At 36.4% G+C, this 19,715-nt stretch overlaps 1 protein-coding gene across 1 annotated transcript in view; it reads right to left on the bottom strand.

Annotated features, from left to right (window-relative positions):
* Positions 1-3,309: 3,309 nt before the first annotated feature.
* LOC119596041 (serine/threonine-protein kinase ATR-like) overlaps positions 3,310-19,715 on the bottom strand; it is a 38,881-nt gene continuing 22,475 nt past the window's right edge. The window contains 30 exon segments of the mRNA XM_037945141.1: positions 3,310-3,579; positions 3,746-3,880; positions 3,988-4,095; positions 4,246-4,399; positions 4,711-4,964; positions 5,290-5,397; positions 6,916-7,039; positions 7,408-7,565; positions 7,750-7,893; positions 8,121-8,293; positions 8,421-8,611; positions 8,893-9,119; positions 9,259-9,407; positions 10,099-10,256; positions 10,568-10,789; positions 11,276-11,545; positions 11,856-12,003; positions 12,291-12,396; positions 12,535-12,681; positions 13,023-13,152; positions 14,474-14,670; positions 14,895-15,167; positions 15,595-15,725; positions 15,888-15,995; positions 16,933-17,129; positions 18,578-18,690; positions 18,925-19,033; positions 19,143-19,266; positions 19,269-19,312; positions 19,425-19,681. Coding sequence (XP_037801069.1) covers positions 3,406-3,579; positions 3,746-3,880; positions 3,988-4,095; positions 4,246-4,399; positions 4,711-4,964; positions 5,290-5,397; positions 6,916-7,039; positions 7,408-7,565; positions 7,750-7,893; positions 8,121-8,293; positions 8,421-8,611; positions 8,893-9,119; positions 9,259-9,407; positions 10,099-10,256; positions 10,568-10,789; positions 11,276-11,545; positions 11,856-12,003; positions 12,291-12,396; positions 12,535-12,681; positions 13,023-13,152; positions 14,474-14,670; positions 14,895-15,167; positions 15,595-15,725; positions 15,888-15,995; positions 16,933-17,129; positions 18,578-18,690; positions 18,925-19,033; positions 19,143-19,266; positions 19,269-19,312; positions 19,425-19,681 — 4,833 coding nt within the window. The 3' untranslated portion in view covers positions 3,310-3,405.

Below are 19,715 nucleotides of genomic sequence, written 5' to 3'. Positions count from 1 at the left end.
TGTATCTGTTTTTTTTTCCCTTGATCCATATCTCAATGCTTTGAAAACAAAGAATCATGCCAGCAAACTTGTACAAATAGCAAGGTGTTATTTGCACAATTTTACCAGATGGTAATTACCTCTTAAAACTGAAATTGTAATCCTCAGAAAAGCTGCTGCTCATTGCTGTTTGGGGGGGAAAAATCCTACACAAATGGTTAATGGTTAAAAGCAAGATAAATGTGCTAGACATCTAAGGTCATGTAGCACTATAGTTAATGTTAGGGAAGGGTGGTTGAGTTAGTGATTAGTTGTCTAAGCTGGGCAAAGGAGTTGTTGAGTGAAAGGGTTAGGGTCGGGTATGGTAAGGAGTTAGATTAGATGAAGAATATGTATGCGTTTGAGGAAAGAGAATAGGTTGTTGAAGCAAAAAGTGTGGGATTCTGTAAGGATGTCTGATAGGTTGGGAGGTCGGTGAAGGGGGATAGGTGGGGGAAAGCAGAGGTACGAGTTGTTTCAAAACGTGGGCACGGCAGTAGGATGTGTGGGATTGGAGTGTCTGGTGGTGTGTATTGACTTTATGAGAGTTAATGAGTTACATAAGGGATTCACGTGCGTAAGGAGGGAGTGGAAGGGATAGAGGGGATGGGGGGGGGGATGGGCTGTGTTGGGAGGTGTTAGGAGGATAGGGTGTAGGGGGGATATCGTTAGGAGGAGGATGGATATCAGCAGTTACTTGGAGTGTGGAAGGAGCAGGAGTTGTAAGATTTGGAGGTTGAGTGTCAGTTTTCATTAGGTAATCTTGAATTTTTTCAATGGTTTCTTCTTCTGAGTTGGTTCGGGAGTTTTGGGGGATAAAGGATTTCTTGTGATGGGGGGAAGAGAGGACTGGTGTCTCAAGCATAGGAGCAAAGGAAGGTGGAGGTGATTGTGTGGTAGGGGAAGAGGGAGTGGAACGTTTGTTCTGTCTGTTACGGGTAGTGCGAGGAGGGAGAGGGGAAGGTGTTGGGATTGTAGTGGTGATTGACGTATCTGTAGTAGAGATTGGAGTGTCTGGATTTAGAATGGCAAAAGAGTTTGACTGGGGAAGGTAGGAGGTAGAAGAGGGGTAGATGTAGGAGGGGTGGGTTTAGGAGAATTGGTAGAATGAGCAGTATTACTGGAGTAAGGAGTAAGGGAGAAACCACGTCGACGTGCTTCTTGTCTGGCTTCGCGTAGTGCGAGTCCAAGTTTGAATCTGAGAGTTGCTACCTCAGACTCATATTTATAGGTGGGACAACCCCTATAAAATACATTATGGGGACCGCCACAGTTGGCACATGTGCGTGATTGTGCAGGGCAGTTAGATCGGGTATGGCCAGGTTGGGCACATAGTGGGCATCTGGCTGTGGAACGGCAATGTTTGGCTGGGTGTCCTAGACGCCAACAATTTTGGCACTGACGTGGAGGGGGTTGGTATGGACGAACAGGGAGGAATTCTCCTCCTATGTAGACGTTAAAGGGAAGGTCATGCCTACGGAAGGTAATTTTGGCTATGTTAGTGGGTTTCTTTCGATGACCTCTGGGGGGAATGGAGTAGCATTGTACTGATGTTGCATCATAGTCTGTGAGACAGGCAAGTAGATCTTCTCCACAATCTGACCAATCTTTGTCATAGATTGGGCAATTTGCTGGGGAGATTGAAACTGTTCCGGTGCAAGTATTGAGGGTTGGATGGGGTTCTGCAAGGATGGGGTTACCATATAGGTCTGTTAGTTTTGTTAATGCTATAGCTTGGTTTTCGGATGTTACTGTGACAAGACGGGAGCGGTCGGGTCGGCTACGGAAAGAGACTTTACCTACTTGTTTTTGGAGACATTGTTGGAAGAGAAGGGTGTTGTCAGAGTAGGGAGCTGTGGGAGGGATCACGAAAAATCGGTCCCATTTGGCTGTGCTGAAGAGGTATTCAAAATTGTTGTAGAGATAGGGGTAGTCGAAGGGCGGGGGCGTGACGAAGATGGAGTAGTGTTAAGGGAGGTAGTGTTATGGGGAGGTGGGCAATAAGGCTGTAAGGTATTAATAAGGGAGGATGGGGTGGTTGATGTTGGAGGTTGTGGGGGTAGAGGTGTTGAAGTTGAGATTGCTGGGAGAGTGGAAATGTTCCTTAAGGATTGATTGTTGGCTACTGTACTAGTAGGTATTGATGAGGGGGTAGTTATTGCAGTGTTCGGAGCCGTGGTCAAAGGAGAGCCTGGGGTCAGGGAATCTGGTGGGTTTACATCGTTGGGGCTATTTGATAAAGGGGCAAGCCTCATTGCCCCTAATAGTGGGGATAAGTTTTCATTACTGGCCATGGTAAGCCTGGATTATGTTGGGGATAAAAACAGTCCACCCCTCAGGGTCCCCTTGAGGGGTAAGGGCTAGATAACTAAATCAGGGGAATACCGTGCCCATGGGTCCCTCAGGCCGTTCAGGACTGGCACAAAGTCAGCCTTTCATCCTTTCAGCACGGCTCTCACACCTTAGGAGGTGGATAGCAGAAGGGTTTGGTGAAGGGACAGAAACAAAAAGTGGGAAGGAAAATAAAGACCATGCAAAATTAGTTGAGTCGAGGGCTGAGTCCCAAGGTTGGGGAGTTCCCCATCATTGGGTCCCAGTCTCCGCCTCCTAAGCCCCCCCACGACAACAATGGGCAAGGGATTGGGGGGAATCCTACACAAAGCCACTCTTATTACACCTTAACATGGAATTCAGACTATAACACATCACAGTTGATAAAATTTAATTTCCTACAGCTAAGTGATCTACATCTTGTTTGCACCGAAGAGTTATCAGTCATCTTTAAAAGAAACTCCACAAAATAAACGTAAAACCAAGAAAATTGCTAATCTTGCCACTTTGGAGATGTGACCTTAATGATTGATAGGTATATGGTAATGTTGGCAATCAGCAAATGTATCCTCTGTTAATGTATGCAGGAGCAACTGTAATAACCCAGTAAAAGACAGGTAATTAGTCATTGTAATAGACGACATGACAATCATGGTAAAATAATCTAGAACTAATGTCATGTATATTAATGCTAACACATTCTGTAAGATTCCATACCTAAAGTATGAAAATAAATGAGGATTCCATTAATTATGTAAGAAGACAGAGTGCAGAGGTAACTCAGTATAAGCATATGAAACTTTTGAATAACAGGTTTCCTTACCATCTTAACTCCATAACTGCCAAACATTTGCAGATCTTTTCTTTTTTTGAATACATTTTTCATTGTCATTTTCAGTGCTATAACTGTGTCTAAAGACATTCAAATGTTTAATAAAAAGGATAATAAAAATACAGAAATGTAGAAGTAGAAAATTATTTTCCATACAAAGGAAATTTAAATTTTTATATATATTTCAACAGGCATAAGCTAAACAGCTATTCTTCAATCAAACATCACATGTAAGCTGCCCATCCAATATACATCTGGCAAAGATTATCTACACTTGTAGCTTCTTCAATAAGGGAGTTAACCTGCCCCTCAACAGACAGAGGAAGGTTGAGACCTCGCCCCTTTGTACGAATCTGTCCACTAAGACGCTGTTCTATATTGTTGACATGCATTTGTGCCTAGAAAGATGAATATGAAGATAGTTAGATAGGTTTATGGATCTTTGGATATTAACCTGCATTAGGAAACAACTGCTTGCCATAGACAAAAGTATTTAGAAAAAAAAAGTGAGTATACTCATTTTATCTTTCACATCTTTTATTACACTGAATCACTGAAGCATACCTTTTCATTATTAATTTCACCTGTGTTCTTGGCACTTTTATCTCCTCGTGACCACTCCACTAAAGGATCGTGGATGAAAGGACGAAGTATAGACATGAGGGCATCACGCTCATCTCTCATCACACGCATTGTAACCTATTGTATGAAAAAGGCTGAATTACTCAAGACATACAGTTGTACAACCTGTATTTCATATAAGATGATGAAACACTTGAACAGTAATTTTCCTATTCTTCACATACCTCACAAGTTTTCCGAAAGATGCCTTCATATCCTGTAGGTCCCATGGCACTAATCATGTTGTGGGTCAGACGGAAGGGAACACGCTCAGGCCAGTCAAATGTTTCTCCCTGGAGGAAAAATGTAGCTTAAATTAACATGAGGAATAAAAGTAATGAAGGTAACACTAACCTCCTCCTCACCCTTTTTTTCACTCCCAATTATTGCAGCCTAATTTATACATTAATGTATAAAGTAATTAATATATGTTTATCACAAACCTTGTTGAAAAGGCAGTTGAAGTCCACATGTACTGTGTCACCATTTGAGGAATCAAATAAAATGTTTTCTCCATGTCTATCGCCAAGACCAAGAATATAGCCCACCATGGACATGACAGCTGTGGTGCGGCAGTAGCTCAGTCTTGCTCTCAACCTAGAATTAAAACTCATTACTCATTCTTATATATATTAAAACTTGTATATATTCTAACTTTCTTATCTATTATGTGAAATTTATGTCACAACATCTTAAAAAGTAATTGCTACTTGTATTCTAATATTTTTCTGAGCAACATTTATCAAAAGAAAAGCTGCTTTTTGATGAAAGATTTTATCACATAATTTCCAAAGACAAAAATTAATAAAATATCTAGTTAAAATTCCACTAAACCTATAAAAACAACAACAATAACATTCATAGCACTGTACCAAAAAAATTATTTAACATCTGTATCATTCACTCACCATGCCTGTGGATCTGGGAAATTTCGAAGAAACCATTCCCCAAACACAGGAGGATGTCTAGGAACTAGTTTGTTCTTAAAAATGTCATGTTTTGTTACTAAAGGTGTGTCTATTTTGCACATGTTCTGCTTCAGTTCCTGGCCAGACATGTAGATCCCAGTGTCTCTGTAGATGCGGTGGAGGATCTGCCTCAAGCCATTGAGGTTCTGAATCCATTCAATCAAGCCACATTCTTCATTTAGAGGTACTACTGCCTGTAATCAAACAACAGTGTTAATATAAATTTAATAAAAATTTTATTATGATATCTGAATTCCTGTATTATTTCTGAATTACATACTAAATTAATTCTGAACAGAGTTCATACAATCACTGGCTTAAAAGCCATTTTATTCTCTCTTCACTCATTAAATGAAACTGTAGTCTGTACCAAATAAGCTGTTTACCCCCCCAAAGAAGAAGAAAAAGAAGAAGAAGAAGAAGAAGAAGAAGAAGAAGAAGAAGAAGAAAGAAAAAGACAGAAAAATGAGTTAGTTCATCCTGACACTAATAAAAATAGGAACTACAGTTAACACTCACATATGTTCTAATGTGCAAATCCCTCCTTCTTGACTCTGGATCTTGCATAAGGCAGCGGTTGACAAATGCATTGAATTCCATGAGTCGGCAGTCTTTCCTCAAGTCATCCTGTTAAGATGTAAATCCATTATTATTATTACAAGGCAAATTCCCTGAATTAATAAATACCATGAAATTGTTAAATATTGTAATGATGATGACAGGTATTTAACATTAAATTGAAATATGTATGAGTACAGCAACACAGAAAACTATTGATACAAATTCATGCTAACCATTCTGACACAAACAAGGATACTTTTTGAAATAGTTATTAGTGCTAGGAAATTGTTGGTACCCCTGATTTTCCATTGTGTGGTAAATCACAAAGGAAGAGGCTGTAAATTCGCAAGTAATCTATAATACTGTATAATACTTTGTCATTAATCAATTAGCTTTCTTATACTTTTCTTTTAATGTTGGGTCAATTGTCATAATACAAGAGAAGAAAAGTGCTAGGTATTGTCAGTGGGTAGCACCTGATATGACAGGTGCTACCCACAAGGATTATTGCTATTACATTACCTAATGAGTATTGACATATTCATTTAAAATCAAAACCAGGAAAATAAGATACTGTTGACATATTCAAGTTTGATATTTTGTGTTCCCTCCCCCCTGAAGCCAAAACACAGTTCAAGGGTCGAAGCATAGTGCCACTAACTAGGCTGTCAAAGTATGGCCTTCCTCACATCAAAGACGTTCCCATGCATCCAAGGCATTATTCACGATTGACACAGCCGCCCTCACATTTTCATTTGGGTTGAGATCTGATCTGGGTGCCTGTGGCAGCAGTGTGATATCGGAGTATTTACGAAACCAATCCTGGACAACACAGCTGGTATGGATGGGGCTGATTTTTTTTACTAAAATAGAAGTGATCTGTTTCAGGAAACATTCCTAACTGTTGGAAAGAAAACCTCCTCAAGGATTTCAACATATCTGCTGCCAGTAAATAAGCCTGGGCTGACATCTGTCAACTTGCTGACATCTGTCAACTCAAACAACCCTGTGGTGATTTGGCCACTCACCCTGCTTGTGATCACATTCTCTGGTTCAAATATATTAAATGATAACACTGTATTAGATACAGAAATAGACATATACGAAAATGATTTAGCGTTCATTTCTATCAAAACAAACATCTTTCTTCAAAATATTGAGTGAAGGGAAGTTGAAAAATGGGAGGGGAGGGGATGGCATTGTTACCTACCTGTTACTTTGTTGACGTCAAACATACATATCTCGAAGCGTTGGTGCCTTCCGAAAAATGTTTTCTTGTCCCAGATTATCATTATATCCTAGAAGGCTTGTGACTTGTCTGCATATTGCAAGGCATATTCAATCCTTTTCAGGAATAAGATTATCATGTCACAGGGAATCCAAAGACTATTCAATACATAATAAATCAGTACAAGACCAATTCAACCCCCAAAACACAAACCCTTCTGTAACATAATGATCTGTTCATTATTGAATGTTTCAACACCCCTGCTAATGATAGTTTTCTGTGTTGCTGTGCATATTCCTGACACTCAGAAGAGTGAGAAAAAATGAAAAATAAAAATAAAAATGAAATTATTTTACCTTTGGTTTGCACATCATAATGTATCTGTTGCCATCTGAACCTCGCAATGTTATTTTCTTTGGCAATTGCAGGGACTGCATAATTTCCACTTGATCTTCAATACTTGCTAAGAATACTTCAGCTCTAGAAAAGGACAAAACATATTGTACCCTACATAACTATCCTACTTTTGTTATATTCATGTTCATGCTCAAATTTTCGGCAAGACTAAAAAAGAAGTCTATCCTTCCATATACTCTTCAGTAAAATATGCAATCCATAATGTAAGATAACACAACCAACAAATATGGAACACATATTATGATGCTAAAAATCATTCGAAGTATATTCAAAATGTTCAAAATTGCTCTTTACTTTAAAACTTGTTGAGTTTCAATAATACTCGCACAATGGTTTTACAATGAAATAAGGTTATTTATGCATTTTTGGTGTTGCAGTACCTTGTACATTACTTTTACAAACTATTTATAAAACAATATCTCCCAAAGTACCTGGGAAATGGATTGTGAGAATGAAGAGCATCTGAAGACACAGGGGTTGTTACAGTCATCTGTTGCTGAAGGGGCAGGATAATGCTTGAGAAAGATGAATCCGACAGCAGTCTTGGAAGTCCTCGTAATAAGCTGTTCAGGCTTACTTGGGGTACTCCCTGAAAAAAAAGAGAGAAAAATAAAATCTTCAAAACTGGGCAAGATGTGCCAGTGCAGTGCTTTATTACACATTACATTTCAGTTTTGCATTATTGTTGAGATAATGTATCTCACACTAAACATTATATACACCTTCCATGCTGGTTAAATATTAATCATTACAGTCACTTTTGTAGTACATACCTTTTCTACATGCTTATTTGAGAGTTCAAGAAATTTATCTGCTAGTTTGGTGGCATCAGCAATAAATTTGTGAAGGTCTGGGTTTTTTCTCTTGGCAGTTTCAAAAATCTCAATACATCTTGAAACTCTCATTGGATAGGAAGACTGAAATGAAAATAAAATCAAACTTTTTTATCTGATGAGAACTGAAATATATTTAAGTCTTAGGAGCCAGATTGTGCCAATTTAAAAAAATGACAAGAATACACTAAGTAACTATAAAAAAAACACCAACCATAGGCTGTGGACCTTGGCATAGATAAAAACAATACAATCTCTCAAACAATAAATTCAATTGACTAAAGTTATTATCATCCCAATTGAACTCTCACCTTAGACACAGCTATCATATGCCACATGGCTTGTTGTGGGTAACTACTGAGCATTGTAGCAATTATTTTGCACAGCTGAACAAACACTTCATTATTGGAATGGCAGATTCTAGAAATTAGTTGTGGCAGTGCTGTCATAAACATATAATGGGGCAGTCGATCTACCAAGCTCCCTGTAAGAAATAAACTTAGTCAGAGAGAGTATCCAAGTAAAGAAGACACATTTCAAAATTCTCATTCCTTTTTCTAAACACCATTAAAATTCAGAGAATCCAACCAGGCTCCATGTAATCTACATACCAACAGCACCATTAAGGTTTGCCAGTTTTTCCCTGTGGCTGTCCAGGGTGGAATTTTTCCTGCTAACCCTAGACTTTTCTTCTTTAGCCTCTAGTTCACTGACTCTTGTTCCAAACTCTAGCCACAATCCCAGCATTCTTGGCATTGACTGATAGATGTGACGACAGCCATATTGGAGTGATTTTCCAAAACTATGAAAAATAATTGAAGCATACTTTAGTTGGAAAATAAGAAGTCTCCCTGGACCAACAACCCACTATGATAATAATCCAGCGTAAAGTGAGAGGTCACCTGGACACTTGAGACCAATTTGCTATCTGACAAAAGATAATTAGAGAATTTCAACCTGGTTTATTGAAATAATAGCAATAGGCATAAATGCACTCAAAAATTTAATATTAGAACCCTAAATTCCACAAGATATCTAAATATCTCAAAATCCAAACTATAAAAATAAAAAAGTATTACAAACCTTAAGACTATGTGATGGATCCACTCCACAGGTTTTTCCTTAACATCAAGTGAGCTTAAAATACGGTCATAATACATAGCAAGGTGGAAATGCCCATCTTCCCACTGTTTGTTCATCTCACATGCATCTCGGTAATACTGTTTGATAGTGTTAACTTCCTGTGTGGCTGATTCTTCAGAATATCTTGCAAGGAGCAACTTGGCACGACCATAGGCAATTCGCTCTTCCTAAAATGCATGTCTCAAATAAATAAATAAATAAAGATGTGTTCACTCTTTATCTTGTGATCTAATGCATCATTCTGTAAGAACCGTTAAAGATGTCTATTATAATCATAATTACAAAATATTTTCATAAAGTACTGACTTGTGTCTCCTTGCCAATATCTCCCCTGTAATCATCACTTGAGGAGAAGAACTTTTCCATCCCGCGATTTAGAGTCGTCACGGCTTGATGCTGTTCACCCTTCACCCAGTGCCACTTTGCTCGTTCAATAAAAACATCTCTTCCTGATCCTGTATAGGATAATCTTCATACTTCAAGGATATACTTACACTCAATTACAGCCAATACCTTCACTTAACCCAATGCCGACGGAGAAAATTAATAAAAAATGGGGAAAATGCTGTGCTCATTTTTTATATTTTTATGAAATGTCTCTGCACACAGATGGCTCTGCTAGTGCTTAGCTACAAAGGAGTCAATTAGTAGATCTTGTGCCCTTACCTGATTTCACCTTTCCTTGTATTGGCGGGAAAAACGAATTGTTTACTAGTGCTATGAATATTGATGTTGTTATTTTTACTGTAAACATTAGAATTAATATAATGTTATAAACATTAGTAACAGCAAAATAAGATAACGTAAAATATTTTCGTAAATCAACGAAAAGGATGAACGGGCGAGACAGGCAGTACTCGTAACTGGCTCATTGGTGACTTAGTACAAGTGTAGCCATCTATGTGAAAAACAATTAAACAAGTAAACTCACAGTGGGCATGGCATGTACGTACATGCCATGCCCGTCGGCAATGGGTTAAGGAAATTTAAAAATTCTGCTTTAGAATATTTTTGTACAAATAAAGTGCTTAAAACTTATATCCAAAGAAAAAGAAATCAAACTGATAAAAGACCCTAAACCTTTCCCCTTAAATGAATCAATGATAAAAAAAAAATGATGACAATAATAACAGTGAATATAGTTACCTGCTCCAAGAAGAGCCCATTCTCCTTGCTGTGTGTGTCCTGCCTTCCGTGCAACTTTGGCACTATGAAGCCATGTACTCTCCAACTGGGTGACTAAAGATGAACTCAAAGATGAATCACTCTTCTGTGTCCACTCTCGGCCAAGTTCTAATAAGGTTCTGTTGGTGGGAATATTTGTTACATATATAAAGTTGAAGCAACAAAATAATATTTCTTTGTTTTGTTTTTGTTTTTGCAGATTGTAAGTTTCAACAGTCTCTTACTATCTGAAATCTTAATGTACTCTATGATGTTATTCAAGGACTCAGCTGAGGTCTTATGAATAGCAGAAGAAAAAATCAAATACATAACAACAACAATGCTGATTAAATGGTGTCCCAAGTGGACTTACATTAAGAAAAGTAACAAAAAATAAGAATAACAGCAGAGATCAAATGCAATATTTGATTGTGTAATTAATTTGACATACCTTCGAAAACTTAAGATAGGCTCAAGGTAACGGTGGGATGTCTGAACAAGGCTCAAACGTTTGTCCCATCTTTCAACAAGTTCCTGAAGGTTTAGGGGTTGCTGCTGGTGATCCAAGGTCATCTTCAGCTCTGGACTTGAAAATCTGATTTTTGTATCAGTGGGCTGGTTAAACTGAAGTAACCCAGACACTATTTCCTCCAGCTCAGTAAGAATGTGAAGTCTGGAATTTTACAACAAAATAACCAATAATGAATCAAATCACCTAAAGGTCACTCATATAATATTCAATATTTTCTATGTTCAACAATTAACCATATAATTAACAAAATATGTTAACCACAATACTGACAAAAAATAAACTTCCTGAACTAACAACTCAAAACCTAGGGTTCAAATGCTATTAATAGTGGTAAAACAAGTAAAACATAACCACCATTCTTCAAAATTTGATTGGGTGATGCTATAGATTGTGTCAGTCTTATAATGGTCTGCTTTGTAATCATTTTTACTTTAAAGTAATGTTAAAGGAAAATGCATTCAATGAAATCCTTACTGAATTTTGAATTTTCCATTATTATGTGATCACATTTCAGGTAGCCTGGGCTTGGAGCTACAATACTCAGGGCATTACATGTATCAGATTGCACGAGAAATCCTATCCTCAGAGGTTAAAGTTCATTTACAAAAGTCATAATTACTCTCTGACCTTAGTATGTTTGGATATGCTCTTTGATACGCCCATTTCTCCATACTGGCAGCAGACAGGGGAGCAATCTGCTGTGTCCGCAAGCGACGCAAACTTGACTGGTATGCTGCAGAGTCACGAGCACGGACTGCAAGAAGGACCTGGCCAACACCTGAGCCCCAAGAGTTCTGGTTAGGATTAGTTTCAAGGTATTTTTCCAGACAATCCCATTTGCCAAGTCTCCAGGCTGCCTCAACACGGTATTCATTCAGTGATGCCTCAAGCTCAGGCCTGAAACATAGTCATATATTATAGTATCTAAAATGACAAATTTTGAAAAAGTAAAGTTGTGTCAGAATGAAAGAACTCACCTTTTTACAATCTATAGTGCTATGCAAAAGAAATATACATTTTTACAATGATTTTCAATAGTTAATAATTAGTAAGTACAACTATCAATAACATACAAAATATAAAAATATGTAAAATCTAAAGTGTAGATATTTATCTGCAAGAATATCATCAATTAAAAATACAGTCAAAACTTAACTCAAATATTATAAGTAACTAGATTTATGCTTAAATGATAAATATCACTTACTTGTTAGAAAGAAGCCCATGTGTTATGTTAAGGACTGAGTGGGGTTGATCCAAACTCAGGTAACAATCCAGAAGACCCTTGTATACTTCTTCTGATCCCTGTCTAACACAAAGGTGCTCATAGCATCCTAAAGCATCTTGTAAGCGACCTGTGAATAAAAGCATTTGTTATGCTGTGTATGATTTAGATAATTGATTCTTTCAAAAATACAGATTTGAAAATATGTGATAAGGACACTAAACCATAATGTACTACAGTATATCAGGTATACTCCTGGAGTGCTTATGGTTTTTGGATGGGGCAAGTGTTAAATATTTTCCAGCACCATTTGAATATTTCTAATATTACATATATCCCTGGAAATGAATCCTAACTGAAAATAACAAAAATAAAATCTATTGTATTTTGAAATTACTGATAAATTTCTCAAGTCACCTGTTGCAACATGCTGAATAACTTGTTCATCCAAAGATGGATCCTCTTGACGGATAGCTGCTACACCAGCAACACCATCTGGTTCATCCAAGGAAACATATATGCGCTGTAAAACAAAACATTTCTTAACCACAGTTCTAGGTCTTTTTTCTTACATTATATCACTATTAAATAATGCAACAAATTGTTCTTATTTACACAGTGATAATATAAATTCATCATTTGTACTAGGACAAACCCTTACTTGCATAAAACCAAGATGCTCCTTCAGCTGACTTGGATTATCTTTTAAAAAGGCTTCAATATGAAGCAGGGCTCGGTGGTAGGCTTGGCACTTGAAAGACGTCTGAGCAAGCAAATTTGCTGGAATCTTCTCAAGAAAACCTGTTACCTGAGATAATATACAAGGACCATCAGAAGAGTGGAGTTCACTTTATATGGGTGTAGTTAATAGTATAAAAGCACATAAAAAGAACTTATGCAACATAAACATTAATAAGGTCTTTGTATACAAAAAATTATTATTATCAATACAACCATAATCAAAATAGTACAAAAAAGACACACTCAGTATGAGCAACAAAACAAAAGCAAAATACATAACAAGGACTGTAACTTAATTACTAAAACTATTCATCAAGCATGATATTTAAAGAAAAACTATTCATCAAGCATGATATTTAAAGAAAAAGACAAAGTCCATTTACATAGATGAATATTAAGGTTACAAACCTGTTGTAGCTCCATGGAAGGTGTAAAGGCTCCACGTCCTTTCTTTGATGCATTTTCAATCTGCCTCTGTTTCTGTATCCACTTACTTACATAATCTAAAGCAGTAAACAATGTCTGAACTGCTAGATGCCTGTTTAAAGACAATGTTCAACTATAAGTCCATACATTAATCTTAAGACATGTAGTTACAAAGATGAAAAAAATAAAAACTTTGTATTCTGTGTATCTTCTGGGATAGAATATGCTAACTCAATCATTTATGGGTTGGTTAACCCATAACTGATGGGTAGCATTCATAGAGGCCGGGGCCTCGCTGCCGGGGGCTTATATTGTTGCCTTAGCATGCTCTACCACTCATGCCAAATACCAGCATCCCATGCCGTTTCTTCGTAATACTACGAAGATATGTTGTATTTTCAGTTTTCATTATTTTTTAAAGTCTCTACTTGCCAAACTTCCTGATAAATCGAGACTGAAGGGTATTTTTGTTGTTATATAGACTCCATAGTTGATCATTATTCGGTCTATAGTCTGAATAAAATAAGCAGTATGTGGCATCATGGAGTTGAAATTGTCGGTTTGTTGCATTTTTTTTGTTTGTTGCATGGTAAAAATGAAAGTGTTAAAACCGACTTAATCAAACTTTCACTGGCAGAAAAATAATCTTTTGCCGTGATTGTAACAAAAAAAAAAAAAAACTCATGGCATGTCCATACATACTCTATGGCATGAGCGTGCCACCCGTCGGCAATGGGTTAAGACTGACTTTATTTAAACTAAAGGTAATGTTTTGTAGGTAATATTTTTTTACATAAACATTGTATGAGACTTCCATAGCATTTACAGAAAGAGATAAGATAGCAATTTGGAATGAAACAGAGTGGGGGAAAGCTTAAACCTCTAACTAATGGATGTACATTGTGGCATCATATAACCAGCAGGCTGCATAAGAAATATAATACACTGTATTGTGACTTCCCACTGCATATTGCTATAGCTTGATGAAACCCATTAGACAGCCAACCTTTTGCAGTGTATTATTGGTTGCATTATTGCTTATGTTTATTATCAAATGCAAGTTGCTGATAAGCACATCATTGGAAAAAGACGAAGAAAAAATCTGCATTATCTGAACTGTTTTCAATCAAATGCATTTTACATATGCATATTATGAGGGGGGTGGAGTTCTATCTGAAAGCAAAGGAGCTTTCTATGTCACCTAATGATAAAATATAAGACATTAATTTATGAATGATAAAATATCATATCTACTACACTACTTATCAAAGAGTAAAAAAAAATATTACTCTTAGAGAAATGCATAGTCAATCATATATAAAACTATTAATGAATGTCTTATGACTCAAGCTTATGTATTTTACAGACATTTTAATTTACAAAAATGCATCAACAATTCACCGAATAACCAACTGGATTTGTAAAACTCTTACTGTAATTCCAGGGAGATTGTAGAAGGCTGCTCTGCCACTGGTTTCTCATCCATGTGTTTCATTACAGCTAAAACCTCCTTAAGAATTGTCTCATGGTGTTGCTCAGACTCCCTTAGTGCACATACCAGCACAGGTTGTAACAAATACATGGCTGTTGTTGTATCTCTACGGAGGATTGGTTTGCAGGCACTGAATACCTGTCAAAGTACCATATTCATTAATGCACCTTAAAAAATCATATAAATCGCTTTATCACCAATGGCAGATAAAACACACAAATTGTCAAACTAGGTATGTATTTCAATATCCTTATATATGTCTTAAAGCATAATAGTTACCTCTAGTCATAAATCCAAGTCTGTAGTTAATAATATGAATAAAAAAAGAAAATATCCATATTACAAACATACTTGCTACCTACCTGAAAAGCTCTTTCCCCTTTGAGCAAGTCTATTAGAGAACATGTCCAATTTGTAAGCCACTGATGGAAGGTCTGTGCCCGAGAACTTCCGTAGATAGGTGAAGGACGTCCAGAGGTTGATCGACTATTGCTGTTGGCCACAGTGTATTTTGAGGTCATCAAAGGAAAAATAATCTCCTGCATTTGGTAAGGCAAACGGTCCCAAGCCCCAGAACCAACTGGTGTTGCCCCTTCTGAGCCCCTCTCTCGGATGCCATAAACTCTTGTCACTTCCTAGAATAATAATAAGAATCTTGGATGGTCATCGTATCATCATTATTGTTCTTTCTATTGTAAACCAATAACTACAAACAATACTAAAAAAAAAAAAAAAAAAAAAAAAAAAAAAAAAAAAAAAAAAAAAAAAAACTTTTACTGCACTTTCACATATTCATCTCAAGTATTTTAACTTGGTTATGAAACTGACTTCTTAGTATGTCCATACATATAATCTGCAATAAAAAAAACGTACAGATACTACCTCTGTTAATGATTACATTAAATATGAAATACATCAAAGTTCATGACACCATATCATTTTTATAAAAATCAAAAACTGTTTTCATTACTAAAAATTACCAAGTAAATTATTAAAAATTTGCATTCAGACACAGAAAATATTAAAATCAACTGACTATATCAATCACTTATGATAACATACTTGCATGGCATATGAGGCACATGTCTGGGTATTGGCATCTGTAGCAGCTAAGAAGGCTCTTCCTAATTCTGTTACCAATTCCACTATGAAAAGTTCTTCTTCAATGTTCAGATGTATTTTGCTCAGTTCCTCTGCAATAAAATGAAATAAATGTTAATAATAATAATAATAATAATAATAATAATAATAATAAAAGACAGGGCTACTACAAAGTGAATTTTACCTCTTTATCAGACATATCAAATCATTCATTTTCAAACTTCATCTCATAAATTAAGTATAAATATAAGTACCTTTAATATTGGAATGTGTATAGAGTCGCATTGGGTCAATGGCACCCAAGAGACCAAGGCAATCTGCCACAGCCACTTGCACCTCTTCTTCCACTTCACGGCACTGACCTTTTAAAATATGCAAGTTATTTATATATTCAACATTCTAGAAGTGTACTATATACTTCACAGAAATAATAAAAAAAATCTATATTGTGAGAATAATCAGTGAAAAAATATTATCACATTACTGATCCCTTCACATAATATAAGCTTGCAGGGGAGAGCAGGTTACATAATATTACATTTTTCTGTTTTCCACTGAACCTTGACTTATTTTACAAGAACATTTATGTGGGGGGGTCATGCTTCATCATACTTTTATTCACACATACTTAAAAGTGGTTTTGTAGGGGAAAAAATGTATGATTTTTTATCTTTTATTTATTTTATTTATTTATTTATTATTTTTTTTTTTTATTTTTTTTTTTTTATATACCATGGTAGCATTAAAGTTTTGCTGACATCCACTCACTGCAAATGGCAGACAGATGGATGAAAGTTTAACATTTCTTTCATATTTCCTGGAGCATTTTTTATTTAGAGACTGAACTCATGTTTCTTAATGGTAACACAGTCGTTAAATAATGTAAGACATGTATCAGATGTGGGTTATGTATGCTGGGGAAGGAGGTAAGTGAGATGATGTGAACTTCTCTCATAACTGCCAGCGTATCACAAGTAATTTATCATAAGTCTGTGATTACAGACTGTGATAATTCAGCTTGTTTTCAATACTTAATTATTAATAAAACAAGTTAGTGTACTAATTTGGGTTGTTTTCAATATTCTATTATTAACAACAATTTTTGTGTTGAGTGAACTTACCCAGCATGCTTCGTCAGGCTCCCTAGCCTAGGTTGTTTGGTCACTCATTTAGTAGCATTAGAAACAGGGCAATTTTTTGATACATTTAACAATAAAAAAGGTGTGCCTAATGTACCAGCTTATATGGTATATCATATTCTCACGAGCAATCATTTATGATATATCACTACTTCATTACCTAAAAGAATGCTGAAAAGTTCTGAAACGGTTGGATGCACAGTGTCTGCATCAGTAGTGAGATGGTGGACAGCCTCCTGATTATGGCGAAGAATGTGACGCAGACGACTCAAAGCATGAAGACGCACATCCAGGCTCTCATGACTAAGACCACGCAATACAGGTGACAAGGCACCTACTACCTCTTCTCTACTGCCTCTGAAAATATATTTATAATTTTGAGTCCTTTATCAGAAATGAATGGTGTGTCTCCTTTATTTTCCCCCCTTGTGTATCACACTGCCTATATGATGTCATTCCTGGAAAACATTTTCCATTTTCAAAGCAGTATCTCCATCTGCCCTTCATCAGATACAATAAATGATCTCACAAATAGTGAAGTGTGTCATCATGTATTAGTCCACTATACATTATTCAACTGGGCACTTCTAATTAAAAGTGCTGATATAGAATCAAAGGTTTTCAGCTCTTCAGCTGCAGTTGATGATTTTGAAAGCTAGCTCTAAAAATACAATAATAATAATAATAATAATAATAATAATAATAATAATAATAACAATAATAATAATAATAATAAATAAATCAAATGAAAAATTACATAACAGAACAATAAAAAAAACAGTTGCAAGGTCAGAAGTAGAGGTAAATTATTTTCTCTGAATATTGATTCTTGGAGGTGCTCAATGGAATTTTTTTTCAGTGGTGTCTGGTGAATGTTCCCTTCCCCATGAGTTCCTCCAAACTTTTAAAAGAAATACACTAGTCATATTTTGAAAAGTGTTCTTATGTAAAAGAAAAGAAAAGGAAAGAAAAGAAAAGAAAGAAAGGATGAAGGAAGGAAGGAGGGAAGAATGAAAGAAAAAAGAAAAAGTGCTGAAACTAAAGTCTATCTCTTGTCAGTGAGATCAGTAATCTAGCCAGGCAAAATCAATATTTTCAATCTCAATTTCAACAGATTATAGAGAGCATTCTATTATTGGCTGAAACAATTTATGAAGAAAATATCTGCAGTGCTGTAACCACTGGCATAACTGCTCTTATTTTTGTTGTAATTATGTGTGACCAACATTAAGACTGGGAAAATAGGGTATAACAACCATGTTGAGGGAACAATATATCCTATTAACCCTTTGCCGGTGGGTGGCATGTATGCACATGCCTTGGCATGGCTGGACTATCTACCGGGGATATGTACATACATGCCATGGTGTATGTATGGACATGCCATGAGATTTTTTTTGTTACAATCACGGCAAGAAAATATTTTTCTGCCACTGAAAGTCTGATTAAGTTGTTTTTAACACTCATTTTTATATAAAAAAAAAGAAAAAGATTTCAACTCCATGATGCCACACACTGCTTATTTCATTCAGACTATAGAGCAAATAATGATCCACTATGGAGTCTATATAACAACAAAAATATCATTCAGTCATGATTTATCAGGAAATATGGCAAGTAGAGACTTTAGAAAATAATGAAAACTAAAAATACAACATATGCTTGTAGTATACGAAGAAACGGCAAGGGATGCTGGTATTTGGCATGAGCGGTCGCGCATGCTAGGGCGACGATATAAGCCCCCGGCAGCAAGGCCCAGGCCACTATGAATACTACCGTCGGGAAAGGGTTAATGCTGTACTTACCCCATCACTCTAGTTTGTCTTTCTAAGATGGCTTGATTGACCTGTGTAAGGGCAGGGTCTTCAGGAAGGAGAGGCAAATTTCCTAGAAGGGGCCTAATAGATGGCATTTCAACCTGGGGGAAGTGACATGATTAAGTACTTATCATGATGTCGTAATCCAGTAACAGTTAATCAATTTCATTCCTGCTGGATCTCACATTTGGATCTGCAAGAATCTGACCACAAAGAATAAATTAAGCTAATTGATGTTTACTGATGAGATATACTGCAGAAGCCTTAATCATCTTTCAATTACATTATACCTCAAGCCACACAGATATCTGATGTTAATGAAAGAAATATATTACCAAGACACTTGTTAAAACTGGTGCCATCTGCTGAGGTCGCTCCTTGACCAGTGGCTTCACCACAACAGCCACTTCCTCCAATAAACCCTCCAAGGTGCTCTCATCAAGGCTAAGGAAGACATGAAAATCCACATAGGCTTATATCACCTTTTCAAAAATAATATACTGTGTTATAATTTCAGCAACATTTGAGAAATGCTCACTAATATATGACTCACTTGTACAGGAAGTTTGTCCAAGCACTGCACCCAATATCAAAGAACTCATCATCCCTGAGTTTGAGTGCTGTCTTCAAGGATGCTAAGATCTTCCTCGACACTGGAGATATATACTGTCTTCCATAACTACGAGAAGATCACTTAGTGACCACAAAGCACACCGCTTTTCCCTGTAAAACAGATGTATTTTGATCAAAATTTTCATTAAAAAATTATTCAGTACTTTAGAAATAAAATAAACAAGATTACTTAAGAAACTATTAACATAATATCTCTGTTTACTTGTACATAGTGGAAGATGACACCAGCTTGCTGTCTAGGAATCCTAAAATTCCTAAGAGTCGAGGTGCCAAATACTCAGCAATATCTCTTGAAGTTGCAGGATCATGAGAGAACTTGTTTTCCATGGTGGTCTTTCTTGTAAGTCTACTTGAGGTGTTATGATCACTGCTCTGCTCAATAGCTCGCATACGGGAAAATTCTCGCAAGACAGCATCCCGATGGTCGTGCAAACCAAGGATCAGTTCATTGACCTGGTTCTGTGAAGAGAATATATATGAAACAGATTCCACT

This window comes from Penaeus monodon, chromosome 37 (assembly GCF_015228065.2).
Source record: "Penaeus monodon isolate SGIC_2016 chromosome 37, NSTDA_Pmon_1, whole genome shotgun sequence".
Lineage (NCBI taxonomy): Eukaryota > Metazoa > Arthropoda > Malacostraca > Decapoda > Penaeidae > Penaeus > Penaeus monodon.
The sequence above is the reverse complement of the archived record's forward strand: the minus strand, read 5'-3'. Positions and strand labels throughout refer to the sequence as shown.